At 40.8% G+C, this 19,005-nt stretch overlaps 1 protein-coding gene across 1 annotated transcript in view; it reads right to left on the reverse strand.

Moving 5' to 3' along the window:
• Nucleotides 1-19,005, reverse strand: part of LOC124591419 (chromatin assembly factor 1 p55 subunit) — a 43,143-nt gene that overhangs the window by 12,010 nt on the left and 12,128 nt on the right. The window contains exons 3-6 of the mRNA XM_047131730.1: nt 4,153-4,298; nt 2,780-2,984; nt 2,518-2,695; nt 2,232-2,426 (exon numbers count right to left, since the gene is read on the reverse strand). Of these exons, the coding sequence (XP_046987686.1) occupies nt 2,232-2,426; nt 2,518-2,695; nt 2,780-2,984; nt 4,153-4,298 (724 nt within the window). The remainder of the gene's footprint in view (nt 1-2,231; nt 2,427-2,517; nt 2,696-2,779; nt 2,985-4,152; nt 4,299-19,005) is intronic.

Here is a 19,005-nt window from a genome sequence, read left to right on the forward strand (position 1 = left end):
AGACTTGAATTTCTTTGTTATCTGTCATACATACTGCGCTGCATCAAATTAAGAGGTGGAAATGCACTGCATGAACTGTGTATGGTTGATTTTAGCTTATAATTGCAGTGGATGAAATGTCGACATGGCATCAAAATTTGGTTTGAAATTGAGAGCAAAAGGATCTCACTTTTTTCTGGAGTTATTGGATTTTATATCTGAATGACTGTAGTGCACAAAGCCTCCAGTCACATACTTGCACACTAAGAATCATGTGGTCATTACAATTGCCATATCTCGTAAATGATTCAAGATATCTAAACAAGGTTTTCTGCAAATGATAGCACAATGAGGCACATAGGTTGTACGATAAATACTCAAAACTCCTTTATTCACCAAGATGAGGAAGTAATTCATCCACAGCAGTGAGGACAGCAGCTCAAGATGCATTCAAACTTCCACAGCAGGGTAGAAAAATCCAAGTGGCAGGTGTATACACATCCACAACACCTGGGGAATGGCATAACAGGATGTGCTTGCTTGTGTGCACGAATTTGTTTTCTGTTCCAAAGACGGCTTTGGTCAAAAGCTAAATTGTACCTGTCTTTTCACTGGGCCTGTCTGCAACTCAACGTGTCATCTTTATGGTGAGTAGCTACCTATACTTTCTTATATTGTAGATGTACAAGATTCTCCCACAAAATTAAATACTGATTTTTGGAGACAGAATTGCCACATTTCAGTACGTAGCCATCCAACCAACCTACAAACTGTTCATGAAAGTAGTCTTCTCATTGTCACTGATTACATCCGTTTGCAAGTAGAAGTACTTTTTTGTTAAACATCTGCAAAACAAGTTTTCAGACCATAGAGAAAAACTCTGCATGATCTGTTTTTACGAAAAGCGAAAAGAAACAAGATAAATGATATTTAGGACTAGCTCACCAGTGACATATTTTGATTACTGATATCTTGCTGAAAGTTCAAGCATTAAGTCTGCACTATAATAAAGAACATTTAACCCTCCTAGTACCACTAGAGTCAACATTGCCCCATAAGCACATTAAAAAATCATATCTCCCTAGTTTGCAAAGATATTTTTCCTTCAAAATCTCTCAGTCAATTGTACCAAACAATTTTTGTTCAGTTTTCTATTTACAACACTTTTTCAGTGTGTACCACTAGGGTCAATAAGACTCCAACCTAAAATTCTTTCTGTTTCTTGAATGCAATATTTATGAAAATAAAATCATTACTGTTTCACTGAACAACTAATGTATGTTTTGATTGATGTTAGTTCATTAAAATACTGCCAACACAATCTGTGTAAAATACTTGGGGGTCTATATAACCCCAGTGGTACTCAATGAGACATTCTGGTGGTAGCTCGGTTAACTGAGTGCACTGTTGAACAGAATACAGGGAAGTACTCAAGCACAAACTTACCAAAACATACCACCTGAAACATTGTCAGTTTTCTGTAATGACTGACAAAGGCTTAACTGGATATTAATATGTAGTAATCTCCACACATATAAATTTAAAGCACCTTGTTCACTTCTGTCTGCATATTTGGTCTAATCTGAGGAACCACTGTGGGAATTTTGATATGGTTTTACTAACAAGTACAATGATTTACAAGGAAAGTTTGCATATATAATTTACTAGCAAACCCAACAGTGCTTCATAATTGGTAAGCAGGTATGGATATTTATTGTGCATCCTCCCCCTCCCCTCTCCCTGATGTCTGCCCTATCTATAACTCATGAGGCACAGATACTTCAGTGCCTCAGGAAACTGTTTCTACCATAGGAATTTTGGTATTTTATTCAAGAGGATATAGAAGACTCACATGGTGCCACACAGTGCTTACACACCAACACAGAATGTGCAAGGTTTATACCTAAATATTAATATTGATTGCAAACAGATTGTAACACCTCCTATAAATGCAATGTAAGCCAATAGGTACATGAACTGATAACTGGGCTTCAATTAACTTTTGTTCTTCAGTACAGTAAATCACTTTTGTAAATGGTGATCTGTTTTCAATCCAGTCACTTGCACGCACAAATCAAAAAACTCCATTTCTGATGTAACTGACTTTATAATTCTATGATAACCCCATTCTGAAGGTTACATCACTGAACTTCACTCCATTGCATAATCCAGATCCAACAATACCTGCAAATATTGTTGAGTGACAATAAGGGGAATTAAGCACAGGTATACATGAATACATTAACAAGTACCTTGTCAGCACTGCCCGTAGCCAATATAAATTCTGAATATGGATTGAAAGACAGACAGTTCACTTCTGCTGTGTGAGCATCCACTGTATGCGAAGGTTTGCTTGTGTTGTTGCACCTAGTATCCCAAATCATCAATTTTTGGTCATCAGCTACAGATCCAAAAAGTGACTCGTGGAGTAAATGCCAAGCCACATCCTATAAAAATGAGAAGTGTTCAGTATGTCTCAAACCCAGAAAATTACTAAAAGCATTACAAAAATATTTGCAGTATGTAATTTGTACTTGCCTCTACTACAGCTGTGTGTCCAGTAAAAATTGTTTTGGCATCAATTATGCGGTTCTCTTTAGGAGTTGCATTTATATCCCACAGACATATTGTATGATCATCAGAAGCACTTAACAGATATCCATTGAGATTAGGATTCCATGACAGGCCATAACCTTCTTTCTGATGTCCACGAAGTCTAGCATTTTAGAAAATCAAATTATTTCCACATCTGGAAATATCATAATTTGAAGAAGTATCATAATTTGAAAAAGTACCATACCTCAAATCTGGATGACATTCGCCACTTGGGTCAGGTTTGGAAGGATGCTTCGTGTAATCAAATACCAGAACATCGCTTGATGGTGTTTTTGTTGCTATTACACATGGATTCTGGGGCATAAAACGAGCTCTGTTTACTTCTCCTTCATGGTTAATTTTTATTTCAATTTCTATTTTACCACTCACTGATCCAAAGCCTCCAAACTCTAAATAAATGACAAATATCATTAGGAAAAAAGCGACATTTTGAACTTTTAGAAGTGTCTACCTCTGCCTACAACTGTTTAAATTACAGATTTAAGGTTCCAAAATTTAACAAATTACAAAACTTGCTGAAAAAAAAAAGAAAACCAGTGTAGCATACAGTTCTAGTAACATACACACAAATTTTATATATTATGTAAATTGAAGGAGGGGGAGAAAGGAAAGGTCACGGAAGGTGGTATTTGTATCAGCTGCACAGGATTGTACGGCATCATCAGAGACAAGTAAGAATGTGAGCTGGACCAGGACTCTAAACCAGGGACATGTCCGAAAGAACAAATTCATATGATTTTATATATTCCAGTAATAAGAAACTTGACCTTGGATTGGAAAAGCTGTCTTACAGTTTTGAAAGATGAATGGCTATAAATTACACCAATTACAGACTATGTGGAACCAAACCAAAATATAGACTGGCAGAATTGCAGAAATTAACATGACACACAGAAGAACTGTGGAAGAAGTAAAAGTAAACTGATGGATAATGTTTGCCATGTAGACTACCAAATATTTAAGATACAAAATGCAGGACTATATTCAATACCTCTTTTCTAATGTAAGAACTCTTTCAGCACTGCCAAATCCTGCACTTCTCAATTTCATAATCCAATAGACAAGAAAGAACTAACCACAAGTCTAGAATGTGAGTAAATAAAACAGACAGCAGACTGTTTGTAGTAACATGAATTTGATTTGATATTAAGTCACCATAAGATACGCAGAATGTACAGATAACACAAGTAGACAGTTAACTTCCTTTCCTTAATCACAGCAGTACTTCAGAACAAATATCATTTAGTTAGGAAATTTGGTTTAGCAATCAACCAGTGTTGTTGTAAATGAGGTGTTAAGTTTCTAAAGTGTTATTAATTTACCGAGTAGTAAATAATGCAACCTTCCTGTGTTCATTAGCGAAATTAAATCAAGCCAAAACATTTCTCAGGCATTTCCCTGTCAGTTCCAAAATAGTACTACTTAGTAACTTTCATAGTGAGACCAAAAATAAAAATTAAAAACAATTTCAATGAGTTAGCACAAAAATATAAATTCCAACCAACAACACATTTAAATGAAAATTTAACACACAATGATTATGCTCACTGATATTACCTCCTTTCTCATTGTCGTAATGTGATGCATCAAACTGTGCATCTTCATTTGGCAACTGAACACTAGCAATGAGCAAATGATTCTGCTCATCAGATGTATGTGTGCCAAGAATCAGTCTATGTACAGAATAGTCTTTTCCTTCAGGTCTGTAAAGTAAGGTCAAATTTATATATATCAAGAAAGACAGAAATAACATGTATTGTCTCATTCAAAAAACAGCACTTAAGAGAAAATCACTTTTCCTACATGTTTACCATTAATGGAAACTATATTTTCTTCCAATAGCTTTATAAAGAGGATATTAAGAACACAGAATTACTTTGACATTAGCACCAGACATGACAAGGGTAAATCTAATGTATACCGTATTAAATGTAGTCTCTGCATATGATTAGTTCCAGCACTTTACTGCACAATGTCCATGTTTCATATACATATACACAAAGTGTATTTAATAACAGAAATACTGAATCACACTTCAAAATTTCTCCATTGTACAAATGGCAATAGTAGTCGTCATAAACATAAATAGAGGCAAATGGTAAAAATGTTGCCATTTACAAAGTTTTGGATAACTGTTCCTGATAAACAATATTATAAGTAGTTATCATCACACACACACACACACACACACACACACACACACACACACACACACACACACACACACAAGAACAATCACTATCTTTTGAATGGCGAAGCACAGTTACACTTGAGATAGTCCTTTTCCAATTTTTCCTTATCATGGCCTTTTATATACTACCAAATTACTTCCTCCACTTTCTGGTTGTTCCATGGATCACTGTTCACTTTTAGCAGATACTGACTCCAATAAATCCTTTAAGAGATTATAACACTGACTCAGTAATGCATTAAATTCACAAACATCATATTGCCAGCAACAAGATTATCAAAAATATTTATTCTGTCCTATTAACAAGACAGAGCAAAGATAAAAAAAACTTGTCACACAGTAAAAAACTGTTTGCTCTCAACAACCCCACAATTTCTCAAGATATTATGAATTACTTCTGGAGTCCCATAGCTCGGCAGCACAACTAATGCTTAATCTTTGTTAGTGCCTTCGCCAAAAAGGTCAGCTTGCTGCTTGTTAGTATTGTTAACATGACACTGAACTTCTCAGCAATAATTATCTTACAAATACAGAGGTCCCTTAATTCCATTTTGTTTCAGTGTGATGCACACCACTGTGGCTCAATGCAATTATCACAGAACACACTTTGTTTTTCACTGTGTTCGAAACAGAATTCACAGAGCAATTGTTGAAGGTGTACTGCTTTAGGTTGAAGAATGTTAGCTTCATCAATATCACCCTACAGGAATGCGGTTCAAACATCCATGTGTTCAATGGCTGTCCTTAAATTTCGTACCCGGTGGGTTTAGTAGCTGAATTTAATCCAAAGAACAAGTGGGAACATTACATCAAAATCCTCTCCTGGTATATGGGAGTAATATTTTGCAACAAAGCAAGCCTCAGTTTCACGATGTATTTCTTTGAGTTTTAATACTCATTTGGAACTGCCTTTATGTCTGGTCGTAAATCAAAAAATCCCAGTCTCATTTTAAAGTAATGACAATCATTTAAGACCTATTTTTCACAATCACGACTCAATGCTGCTTCAAATAAGCAAGACAAATATCATTAAAATGTTTGGGGTTCAGTTTTCTTTCATGTGATATTCTAATTTTTTATTGCACATTGTCCCTATCTCTGCTGCCATTTGCTGACTTTTATATCAATTCAGTTAACTTCGGTTCTATCCACAGTAGCAGATTTTCTTGGTTCCATTGCTTTTTCCAACACTATTACATACTGATGCTGGCTGAGCATTGTCTTTCCATTATCGTCAATCTGATTACTGTTGATGCTGTTCCCACAGTGGTAATTTGAATTTTCAATGAAGTGCACATCAGCAAGCATCACAATTGTGTTTGGTGACTTCAGATCAGTGCAGTGGTACACTTCAAACCTTCATTAATATCCAAACAGATAAGTTCTTTGGTAAAGATTCTTCAGATGAAATGCTGTGTTCACAGCTTCACCATCTGTCAAATCAACCGTGCCTTTTCAATTATCATTCCGTTCATGCATTCCACAACTCCATTTTGTTCTGCTGTGTGAGAAAAATTATGAGTGAAGATAATAATCATACATGTCATCTATTTGAGTTGCTATTGATGTTCCAGAGACAATTACATTTTTTTTAATAATATCAAACAATATGCGCAATTGACACATTGTCAGGTGACTAAGTCGTCTCCAAGTCCTAGAATATACGCAACAAATCATTATTATACACTTACTCTGTCACTGGAGGTAACTGAGATGAATGTTTCCGTAAGACAGCTGTTTTGCTACTGCAACTTTTGCAGTTGTTGTTGACTGGAAATTATTCAATGAGTTATTTGTTATGTGTCGCGTACATTCCAGAATCTACATACGAGCCATCACCATGCAGTTAGAGTTAGCAATGCATTTTCATTTTCAGCTTTCAGAGTTCACAGAATTGAAAATTTATTTGGTTTCTTCAGGCATTTCACTGATTCTTGAATTAATCACTAGTAATTTTGAAATCTGAAGCCTCAATCATTATTAATGGTCAGAAACCTATTGGAAGTCCACTTATCATTGTAGCAACTAAGAAATCAATTGTTTTCTTACCAATACTTCAAATTTGTTGAGTAAGTGACAATTTTTGACAAATATTGATACATATTTTTCCCAGATGCCAATTGTACATTCACAAGCATTGTAGCAGCCCAACATAATTGTAACATCTATCATTGAACGTAGATTGTAAATTTGGATCTTCATCAGTGTCAGCAATTGTTTCCCATCGTCCCTCACATTTTTGCTACATTTCTACCTTAGATTTCCTGTTGTAGCTAGGCATAACAGTCAGCTTATCAAAATTAAATAGTGATTGTGCACCCAAAACCACCTCTGATACATTCTAGTTCAGCAAACAAAGCTTGTATTTTCTAACACAAAAAAAAAAAAAAAAAAAAAAAAAAAAAAAAAAAAAAAAAAAAAAAAAAATTACAATCACACTGGAAACACACCACACTAGGTAACTCAAAACTAAGACCACTGACAATTTATGCCACACCAATACAGGCAATCTTGTTTTATCCTATCACATAATATAGGATTCTCCCACAGTACAACCAAAAATTCAGTAACACATAACTGATTCTGTTCTTAAGCTGCCTGGCTGCTTTAGTGTAAAGTGCTTGTGTTTCTGGTGCTTTCTGCAGACTTGTTTGCTGAGGTGAGGTTGACACTGAGGTTCAATGACAACAACTACTGAGTTGGTCTACATGGAGTCCAAGGTTTCATGTCTGTGCAGGGCATCTGGTGTCACTAAATACGCCAATTTGATCCATTCCAGTGATACCATCAGTGGCTTACTGTCGCTTATTATTTGCATCATATGTTCACTGTGTGTGAATAATTGAAAAGGTTCAGACTGGCAGTTGTGATGGGCACAATGCATCTGTCCTTGACATAAAATGTGAGCACATTAAGGTCCTTGTAGATTAATACTTTATGATCTCCATGGTGAGATGTTGGCGTGGGTATAGCTTTCACATTAGGATCTTAACTAGCTGCAGTAAAATGGGAGCTCTGGTTCAAGTAACAGCTGTTGAGCTGAAACAAATTTCGATTTCTCCAAATATGGTTTGAAAACCATGCCGAGGCCCAGTATGGCCAGTGGGAGTGCTGCTTTTACATTCTGATTAAAATTACTTTGTGACTGTGTGATTGATTGCAATGACCAAGAAGGGAGGTGGAGGGTGTTGCCACAATGTAGCAAATCATGACCCACAAGCCACTGAACATACCTACAAAAAAGGGAGCATGCAGAGCTCTACAAAAAACGATGACTGGATGATGGCTGACGTCTTCCGCTTGACGTGCTGGAACATCACTCATGAAGTAATTTTAATCCGAGTATAATGTCCTTTACCACACACTACCATTCTGTTGCTTGCAGGATTGCAGCTGGTTATATAGTGGTGTTGGAACCCACACAACAAAGGTTACAACAATTCGAGAAACAACCAACTCAAATTGTCACCCTTGATCTTAAGGGTCTGATCTCAACAGCCTGCATAGGAAATTCAATTCATTAGAAAGATTATTATTAGAGGCAAGTTTATATCAATAGCCACAAATCTATAGATAACCCTTCGATGGTGGACACTACCCCTCAAGAGTTGTGTGCTTGAGGGAGACACTCTCTGTTGCTTCTGGATGTCCTTCCATTGGCTTATTTACACACCTGTCAACATTGCATTGTTGACACGCTATACACATTCTCCACCATTGGCAACAGTCATTTCTAATGTTGGGCCCCACAAGTTCCTGTCAGTTTAATGGTGGCTTTAGTGCAGGGATGGAGTAGGTTATGAATGTGGTCAAATATTGGTTTACGTAGCATTTCAGGCACAAATAGTCTGGGCGAGAGTCAAGACATCACACACCAAATAAGGTCTTTGGTACCTATTAACTGTATTTCAGTTGGAGGGCAGCTGAACTGCTTTGTACTTATTCCTGCAGCTGTTTGTGGATTGCACTGCACTGTGCTGATTGTAATTTATTGTACAAGCAGTGACCCCAAGGGGGAGGGGGGGCAATCAGAGATTACATTTTCTGCCCGTATAGACATCAAATGGTCTGGTTTCGACATAAGGGCAGAAGTGCCACGCAGTTTAACAGGTGGCCATCAGATTTCTGTCCTATGCACTGCAGTTGGTTTGGAACCCTGCCAGTTTCTGGTAGGAAAAAATCAAAAGATTTTCAACATCCAAGAACTGCATGGAAGGCTGCACCAATAGCAGCTGGCTAGTGTCTCCCTCCACTGCTAATGCTGGATTACAGATCTGGAGAAACTTTTGTAAACTGGCTTGTCTTTTTAAAGGTGTGTTGCATTTCTGGTGTCCCTGACAGGATGTATCAAACTGTGGTATTACCTGTCCCCAGTGCTGCTGTCAGCGGAGTATCTGCTGCTGACTGCAGATGACAGCAGTATAGGTTAATAATACCCAGGAATCTATGTTTGCAGCTGAAAACCAGTTGGGCATTTTTAAAGATCTAATCTTCTTTGAGTGGGCAATTACCAGTCAAAGAAACCGTATTGGCGAGGAATGTTACTTTTTTGCACACAATGCTGTTTTATTGACACAAACCACATTTTCGTATCCTATCTAAAATATACGGATCTCATGTAATGGTGCTGTCTTGGGAAACAAAATATCGTCTAGATTGAACAGAACAGAAATTCAGTACCAATTGCACTTCATCCACAAAATATTACGATGAATGCACAGCTTATTTTAGAGCAAATAGCATGTGCAGATACTCCAAAAGCTCAGATGGTTTTATATGAATGTGGTTGTGTGGATGTCTGACCACAGGCATCTGCTTTATGCCTTTTCAATCTGCTTATAGGCCTTTTCACAGCCAATCACACTAAAATATGTAGTTCCAGCTAAAACATTCATGAAATCCCTCATGACAGGGACTGGATGGCAATCAGGGATGGTATCGCCAATCAAAATACAGTAATCTCCACAGGGACTCCGTGTGCCATATATCTTCTTCACTGGATTTAATGCCGACACCCACGGGCTATCAGACTTATGTATGATGCCTATTTGTTGGTTGGTTTGAAAGGGGGAAAGGGACCAAACTGCTTTGTCATCAGTCCCTTGTTCCTATTGTAACAATTTCACAAGGGAAAGAATAAAACAAACTTGACATACAGCACAATACCGAGAGGAAGGAAAAACCACAAGAACGACAGCAGAGCAATGAACACTACAAAGAACAAAATGTAACAAGAAAAACACAGAATGGCAAAAGAAATAGGTAGAAGAGAGTAAAACAGGAAAGCAGATTATCGTGGCTGGCTGACTACGAAAATAAAACAATAAGCCAGCCAGTCAGCAACACATTAAATCCTCCACTCTAAAAGCACTTAAGGTGGGGGACACTGAGGGACAGAGGACATGCCCTAAAACTTAGATCAAATTATAAAATCCACCCTCACATATAAAACGTGAAACCAAACCAGCCGATGAGGCATCGTCTGCTAAAATTAATGATAACGAGTCTAGTAACCGAAGATGATGTCTCAGGGCAGCCAAACTAGTACCGTGCAAAAGAATATGGGACAATGTCGAGTGGGCACCGCACCGACACTGACGTGAATCTTCACAGCGCAGGAGGTAGCCGTGGGTCACCCAAGTGCAGCCACTGCGGAGCCGGCAGAGAACCACGAAGACCCTGCGAGAGGCCCGCATGGAGGACTTGCACACATTCATAGTCTCCTTAATAGCACACAGTTTGTTGTGCATACTGAGACTATGCCATTCCATGTCCCAAAGCCGAAAAACCTTGCGCCGTAATAATGAATGCAGGTCAGTTATTGGAATGTCGATCTCCATAAGCACTTTCCGTGTAGCCTATTTGGCCAGTCTCTCAGCAAGTTCGTTGCCTGGGATTCCGAGATGACCTGATGTCCAGACAAACACCACTGAATGACTGGACCTTTCCAGGGCATAGATGGACTCCTAGATGGTCGCTACCGAAGGATGACAAGGGTTGCATTGGTCGATAGCTTGTAGGCTGCTCAAGGAGTCAGTACACAGAAGAAATAACTCTACAGGACATGAATGAATGTGCTCAAAAGCATGAGATATATCCACCAGCTATGCAGTTAAAACACTGCAGCCATCGGGCAAAGAATGCTGTTCAATATTTCCTGTGAATGTAGGTGAAGCCAATGTCACCATCAGCCATCGAGCCGTCAGTGTAAACCACTTCAGAGCTCCGGAACACGTCAAGAATTGAGAGGAAGCGGCAGCGGAGAGAAGCGGGAGTAACGGAGTCCTTAGGGCCACGTGAAAGGTCCGGCCAAAGCTTCAGCTGAGGTTTCAACCATGGAGGTGTACGTGAATGGTCCTCGACTAGAGATGGTAAAGGGAAGGACTCCATTTCACACAGAAGCTATCGGACGCAAACCACAATCTTAAGCCCTGACCTGGGCCACTGACAAGGGAGATGAACTGCAGTGGCTGGAAAAATGAGACAGTAATTCTGATGCTCAGGAGAGCTACAAATGCATGCAACATGGCGAGCAGTTGTGCTACAGGAAATTTTGGATAAAACTAGGGAGCGGGCCATGCAGACCCCACTCATACAATGAGGCAAGGATATGATGTCACCAGGTTGTGTCTTAAGCTTTTCTTAAATCAAAAAAGACGGTAACAAGTTGTTGGCATCTGGAAAAGGCTGTTCGGATGGCAGACTCAAGGGAACAAGATTATCGCTGGTAGAGCGACCCTGGCAGAAACAGCCCTGGTATGAAGTCAGTAGGCCACATTACTCCAGGACCCAACCCAACCACCGACACACCATCATTCCAGCAGCTTACAAACAACCTTGGTGAGGCTGATGGGCCGATAACTATCCACATCAAGCGGGTTTTTACCAGGTTTGAGCACTGGAATGATTGTGCTCTCCCGCCACTGTGATGGAAAGATGCCATCGCACCACATCCAATTTTAGATGACGAGGAGATATCGCTATTAGTTGGACGAGTGATATTTTCTCATCTGGCTGTGGGTCTGATCCAGCTGTGTCGGGGCAATGTGCAAGGGTGCTGAGTAGCTCCCACTCTGTAAATGGGACATTATAGGGTTTACTGTGGCGTCTAGTGAACGAGAGGACTTCCGTTTCCATTCGCAGATTGGAAGTGCAAAAGGCCAGGGGGTAATTCTCTGACACACAGGCTCGAGCATAGTGCTCAGCAAAGTGCTAGACAATCATGTCTGTGTCTGTAGATAACACACCATCGATGCTGATGCCAGGGGCACCTGTTGGAGTCAGGTACCCAAAAACACATCTGATCTTCGTCCAGACTTGGGAAGGTGACATATGGCACTCAATGGTCAAGACACACCTCTCCCAACTTCCCTGTTTCCCTCTTTTTATAAGCTACCAAACGAGGACACAGAGCCGTTTAAAAGCTATTAGGTGCTCTAGGGAAGGGTGCCACTTACGTTGCTGTAGAGCTCACAAATGCTCTTTAGTGGCCTCAACGATTTCCGGCGACCACCAAGGTACAGTCTTTTGCCGGGGGCACCCTAGGGAACAAGGGATAGCGTTTTCCGCAGCAGAAACCATCGTTCTAGTGGCCTGTTCAACCACCACACCAATGGTACCACATGGGGAAGATTCAACGGTGACAGCAGATATGAAAGCTTCAAAGTCTGCCTTCTTTAGAGCCCATACATGTAGGCATCTGTCAGCATAATGCCGTGGGAGTGACAGGAATATGGGGAAGTGGTCACTATCACACAAGTCATCTTGGACTCTCCAGTGGGCAGATGGGAGAAGTTCTGGGCTGCAAAGTGATAAATCAATGGCCAAATAAGTGCCATGAGCCACATTGAAATGTGTAGGAGCCCGAGTTTTTAGGAGGCAGAGATCGAGCTGAAACAGTACATTATCAATCTCTGTACCTCAGCCAGTAAGAATCTTGCCACCAACAAGGGGACATGGGGATTAAAATCTCCCAAAAGTAGGAAAGGTTTAGGGAGTTGATCAATCAGTGCAGCCAAGACATTCAGGGGTACCACACCATCTGGAGTAAGATACACGTTGCACACAGTTACTTCCAGCGTAGTCCTTATCCTGACAGCCACAGTTTCAAGAGGAATGTGAAGGGGCATAGGTTCACTACAGACTGAGTTCAGGACAGACACAAACTCCACCTGACACACTATTATATTCATTACGGTTCTTGTAATATCCCCTATAGCACTGGAGGGCAGGGGTCCGCATTGCCGGGAATCAGGTTTCCTGGAAGGCAATGCAGAAAGTAAGTGTAAAGCTTCACAGTTGCAGAAGGCATGAAACGTTCAATGAGGCAGCTTATTCATCAGGGTCACCTGCTGCCACTGACTTAGTTCCTAATAGTCTATATACATTGTGTCTGAGGGTCCAGCAAGATCTAGGTCCTAAGTGGACGTCGGAATCTCCATCCCATCCTCAGATGCAGAGCTTGTAGGTAGCGTGGTGTGGGTGCCAACACCATTTCCTTGTTCTTCTGGGTCTTCATTTCGAATTTCTCTTGCTGCTCCGTAGATTTCTCTGGGTGGGAGGGCTTCTTTGATTCAGTCTTAAGACTGAGGAGGATCGTGAAGCCCCGAGACCAGCTGCTTTTGGGCACTTCAGCCACTGGCAGGTGTCATCTTTCCCACTAGTAGAAACCTGGGAAGGAAGGGGCCCCTTCATAGTGAGAGGAGCCAAAGAAGACTTCCACTTCTCCAGCTGAGAACTGGGGACTGATGTCCCAGATGGGGGGGGGGGGGGGGGGGGGGCGGGGACACGACAGTGCTCCCTAGGTTGGTGGTGTAGGAGCAACAGGAAGACAGGGAGGGAAGTGCCCCCCACCATCGAGGGAGCAGGTGTACTCTTAAGGCTCAGAGCCAACTAGAATTGACTGAACAGATGGGGCTAGAACTGTTCTCATAGCGGCGACGGAAGATGTCAGAGGTACGGGATGTAGGCAGTCAAATTTGCTCTTAGCCTCAGTGTAGGTCAGTCTGTCCAGGGTCTTTTATTCCATGATTTTCCATTCCTTCTGGGGAATCCTGCAGTCTGGTGCGCAAGGGGAATGGTGCTCTCCGCAACTGACACAGATGGGAGGCAGAGCACATTAAGTATTGGAATGTGATGCACATCCACAGTTGCGACATATAACACTGGAAATACAGCGGAAAGACATATGCCCGAACTTCCAGCACTTAAATCATCGCATTGGGGAGGGATATATGGCTTGATATGACACCAGTATACCATAACCTTGACCTTCTCGGGTACTGCGTCACCCTTGAAGGTCAAGATGAAGGCACTAGTGGCTACTTGATTATCCTTCGGACCCCTATGCACGTGCCGGATGAAATGAACTCCTCGTCGCTCTATGTTGGCATGCAGCTCGTCAGACTTTAAAACAAGAGCCCTGTGAAATATAATACCCTGGACCATATTTACGGTCTTATGGGACTTGATGGAAACACAAACATCCCCCAGCTTGTCACAGGCAAGTAGTGCCCGTGACTGGGCAGAAGATGATGTTTTTATCAAGACTGACCTAGAGCACATTTTGGACAATCCCTCCATCTCCCCAAACTTGTCCTCTAAATGCTCCACAAAAAACTGAGACTTCGACATGACGGACACCCCATCAGCTCTCGTACATACGAGGTACCGGGAGGAGTAAGATTTGCTGCCTTCCTTAGCCTGGAGTTCCTCTCATGGTGTGGCCAGGGAAGGGAACAGTTTGGGGTTATACTTCTTCGCATTGTAGTTGGACCTCAACCGCTTAGAGACTGCTGGCGTTGGGTCACCAGCAAGAGATAAAGTAGTACGCTTTGTTGCGTGTCATCAACCCTGATGGCACCCACCCCAACCAGGGTACCTCACCACAGGCGCCACCCAGCCACCTGGCAGGACGGCCATTGCCGAGAGTCCCGATGCCCCAGGGTGATGGGCATCTGTTCCTTGGCATACCTGGGGAGTTAATGGCGGAGGCATCAGCAGAGCGATCCCTGTATACGCAGGGAATACAAACAATATGGTACATGGCGGCCTCACCACAACAGACTGGCTACCATGCTGGATATCAGGTACAAACTAGCAAAAGTCCATTATCAATGTCAGCAAAGAAAACGATACTGCACGGTGGATGGAGGAAAAAACACCCAGGAGGGTGACCTTGCCCAACAGCTGGAGAATGAGTGGAAGTGCAGATCTGCGTCAACGAAGGATGTGAGAGGTCTCGGCGCATGATGGACACGATGCACCATGTAAGGCGCACTTCCTCAATTGGCTTGCTCTACAGGAAAATTTAGAAGACTGGAGGTCAAACCCGACGGGGGACTGTCACATGAAGTCCAAAACATGTGAGACTCCTTTTAGTCGCCTCTTACGAGAGGCAGGAATAACTCAAGCCTATTACAACCCCAGACCCGTAGGGGATGCCCATTTGTAACATTTCCTCAAATTCTAATTCTTATGAGGAGAACTGGTCAGGTGCCCATTTATACAGTCACTGAAGAGACCAATTGGCCATGTCCCGTCTTCATATGGTGCTCTGCAACATACAGTCCTTTAAGCAGCCAATTAACTTCCTGTCTAGCTTCTAGTATAACAGAATTATGGTGGTGTGATGGTATTAGTAGCTCTTCTGTCTTTATTACATGTGACCACCTCATTGCAAATCTGTGCTGCACAGAGGTTTGTTTCCAGTTCTTGGTGGTGACTGGAATCTGCTCCCAACAGAGCAGCTCAATAAAGTTCGCTAGCACGAACCTCCACTTCAACCTCCAACAAACCGAGATCAACTATTACTTCTTTTCAACCATATTTTGTAATGGGCAAGTTGACTTAGTTATGAATGAAATTCACCTACCATACTGCCAGGAATACAGTTCATCAAAAATATTTATTCTGTGCTAATTACAAGACAGAAGACATGCACTGTGCATCACTAGCATTTTTGCTTAGCAAAGCTTTCCTTTTTGTCAAAGGCCACTGTAATATTTCTGTCCAAATAGAATATTTTCCACTTTTGTTGCTTTTTTTTTTTTTTTTTTAAAAAAAAAAACAAGCACTTCTCGATTCTGTTTTGTCGTAATGCTCAGTACTCTTTCCTTATCCTTAATCTGTGTGCTGTCCTTCCACTACCCCTTTACATTTCTTTCAGCAAGAAGGGCTCCATTCCATTAGCATCTGTTTTCAGCAAAACTTACTCCACTTCTGTTTTCTTTAATTTCTTGTACTCTCCATAATAAAATTTAACAATAAGTTCAACCAAGTGTTTCACAACCCTTTGCTCAAAGCTGTTTTACACCTTTTCCTGTAATTTTGTTGGTTTTAGTTTTTCTTTCTTTATATCCTGCAATCTCAGGGCACCTAACACATCTAGTACCTCTATGACCATAAATGTTGTGAAGGTGTCCTAATTTTTCTATATTGCTTCTCACATTAATAAGTGCACAGTCAGAAGAGCTTCCCTAGCACTTAACATTTTAGGAAACAAAAACACTGTGCAGTGCCTTTTCAAGTTTTTTTTTAATCATGCGTATCACTTGAGAGTTGAGAGCATTAGGCAACAATTGACAAGAACATGGGAAAGAAAATGGCTCTGTGCACTATGCGACTTAACTTCTGAGGTCATCAGTCGCCTAGAACTTCTAACTAATTAAACATAACTAACCTAAGGACATCACACACATCCATGCCCGAGGCAGGATTCGAACCTGCGACCGTAGTGGTCGCTCGGCTCCAGACTGTAGCGCCCAGAACCGCACGGCCACTCCGGCCGGCCTTGGGAAACAAATACAGTAGAAGAAGAATGGGTGCTTTGAGACATGAAATAGTGAAGGCAGCAGAGGATGAAGTAGGTAAAAAGATGAGGATGACCGAAGAGAAAAAAATGGCTCTGAGCACTATGGGACTTAACATCTACGGTCATCAGTCCCCTAGAACTTAGAACTATTTAAACCTAACTAACCTAAAGAAATCACACAACACCCAGTCATTACGAGGCATGACCTAAGAGAGATTGGATTTAATTTATGAATGAAGAAAATATGTAAGGACGTAGAAGCACGTAGGTTAAGATAGATGTCTACAGGAAAATTAAAGACACCTTTGGGGAAAAGAGAACCACCTGTATGAATATCAAGAGCTCAGGTAGAAAACCCGTCCTAAGCAAAGAAGTGAAGGTAGAAAGGTGGGAGAAGTATATAGAGGGGCAGTACAAGGGCGATTTACTCGAGGGCACTTTTATGGAAATGGAAGAGGATGTAGACAAATATTAAATTGGAGGTATGATACAGTATGAAGAATTTGAGACAGCACTGAAAGACCTAAGTCAAAACAAGGTCCCAGGAATCTACAACATTCCATTAGAACTACTGATAGCCTTGGGAGAGCCAGCCATAACAAAACTCTTACATCTGCAGAGCAAGATGTACAAGACATACAAAATACCCTCACAAGAAGAGGACACCTAGTCATCATCACCAAATTCATCCAAATTTATGGTACATGTAGGGCATGATGATAAAATGTCCCAAGTGGAAACTCCAGATGGCCAAGCATTTACGAAATAAAAGGAACTATGATACAGATCTATCACCATGAGCAGCTTAATTGTCCCTGTGACACTGCACTTAGGAAGCAGTGTCTGGCTCAGCAGTAAGAGATCGGATTTGCATCGAAAGGGTCACAGGTTTGACCCCACCCAGTGGCAAATGTTTTTGTGCTCCTTGGCAATGCGTACACTACTGACATGACCATTAACTGCAAAAATGTCAAAACTACACTTACCTCATCGAGAAAGAAGAAAAAATCACTTCTGGAGAAGTTTGCATCAAACTACATTTCGCTATACATCACCAACTACCCTCGCACTTATTCTGTGACATGCTGCATTACGCATGGTTCGCTGCTGGACTGTGTGATGAAAGAAGCTGTTTTCAAAATGTCAATCAAGTTTGTTTTTCTATGGAGACAAAAAAACCATGTCACTGCAAAAGGTAGCATTTACAACATGAGCAAGATGCAGTCAAAATTATTGCTCCCCCTGTTTCTTTGATGAATATCGCCTCAGTATCAATTGAAAAAGAATGGAAATATTGACTTACATGCACGACGTTCCTGTGTATGCGTTGACTACAATCCCTATTTAAATGTTTTCAGCCCCGCATTTCATCCTATGCCTATACTTTTTGTGCTTATATAAATTAATAAAATAACCTATACGATGTTGCGGTTAATTGTGATGTCAATAGTGTATGAATAGCTAAGGAGAACAAAATTCCTTTTATTTCCTAAACGCTTGGCCATTTGAAGCTCTCACTTGGGGCACTTTCATGTCTCACCACACCCTACATGTACTACGAATTTGGACAAATTCAGCGATGACAAGTAGGCGCCCTCTCCTTCTCAAACTTCAAGAAGAATATAATAATTCCAATTCCAAAGAAAGCAGGTGCTGTCAGGTGTGACTATTACGGGATGTATACGTGGACAAGGAAAAAAATTCCCGGATTTCCCAGTTAATAATACACTTTCTCCCGGGTGACAGTCTATTTTCCCTTATCAATTCTTTGAATGGTTATGGTTTTATACACAGGCATGCAATTTCCCGGCACTTTAGAAAACTGAACTCAGGAAAAAAGACATGCTTTGGAAATATCTTTGATGTGCAGCAACATGTACGCTGCGTATTTTTGTATTACAAAATCATACATTGGAATGCCAACAAACACCGCATGTTACTTTCCGAATCATCGAAATCGAGATTTAGATGCACTTTTGTAAGCCGCTCGTAGTTCATGTCACGTGAACTCGCTAGCTGATGACAACGGATATTCAGAGCATAGGACACATGATGATGTCAGCCAACAGCAACACACAAACAGGGAAAGCTTACAGTTTAAATTAATATACATAGTGTTGCTACAAGAAAAGCAAAGCTTTCACGTACAATACTGTTCTCAAGCTGCAAGAGAAGCTAAGCTTTCGCATATACTGTTGATCTTTTTTGCATGTGTTACATTTCAAGATATATCACACATATGTGCCAGTAAAATTTTTAATAATGACATAAATGTCTGATCTTCAGGGTTCTAAATTCTTCTAAATGGCTCGTCATCAAAGAGTTGATTTTTAAATGAGAGTCAACTGCTCTGTGATCTAATAAATTCATGGTACATTCTTGCACATAGTTCAACTTATGTAAATGG

Source organism: Schistocerca americana, chromosome 2 (assembly GCF_021461395.2).
Source record: "Schistocerca americana isolate TAMUIC-IGC-003095 chromosome 2, iqSchAmer2.1, whole genome shotgun sequence".
In the NCBI taxonomy this organism is placed as follows: Eukaryota; Metazoa; Arthropoda; class Insecta; order Orthoptera; family Acrididae; genus Schistocerca; species Schistocerca americana.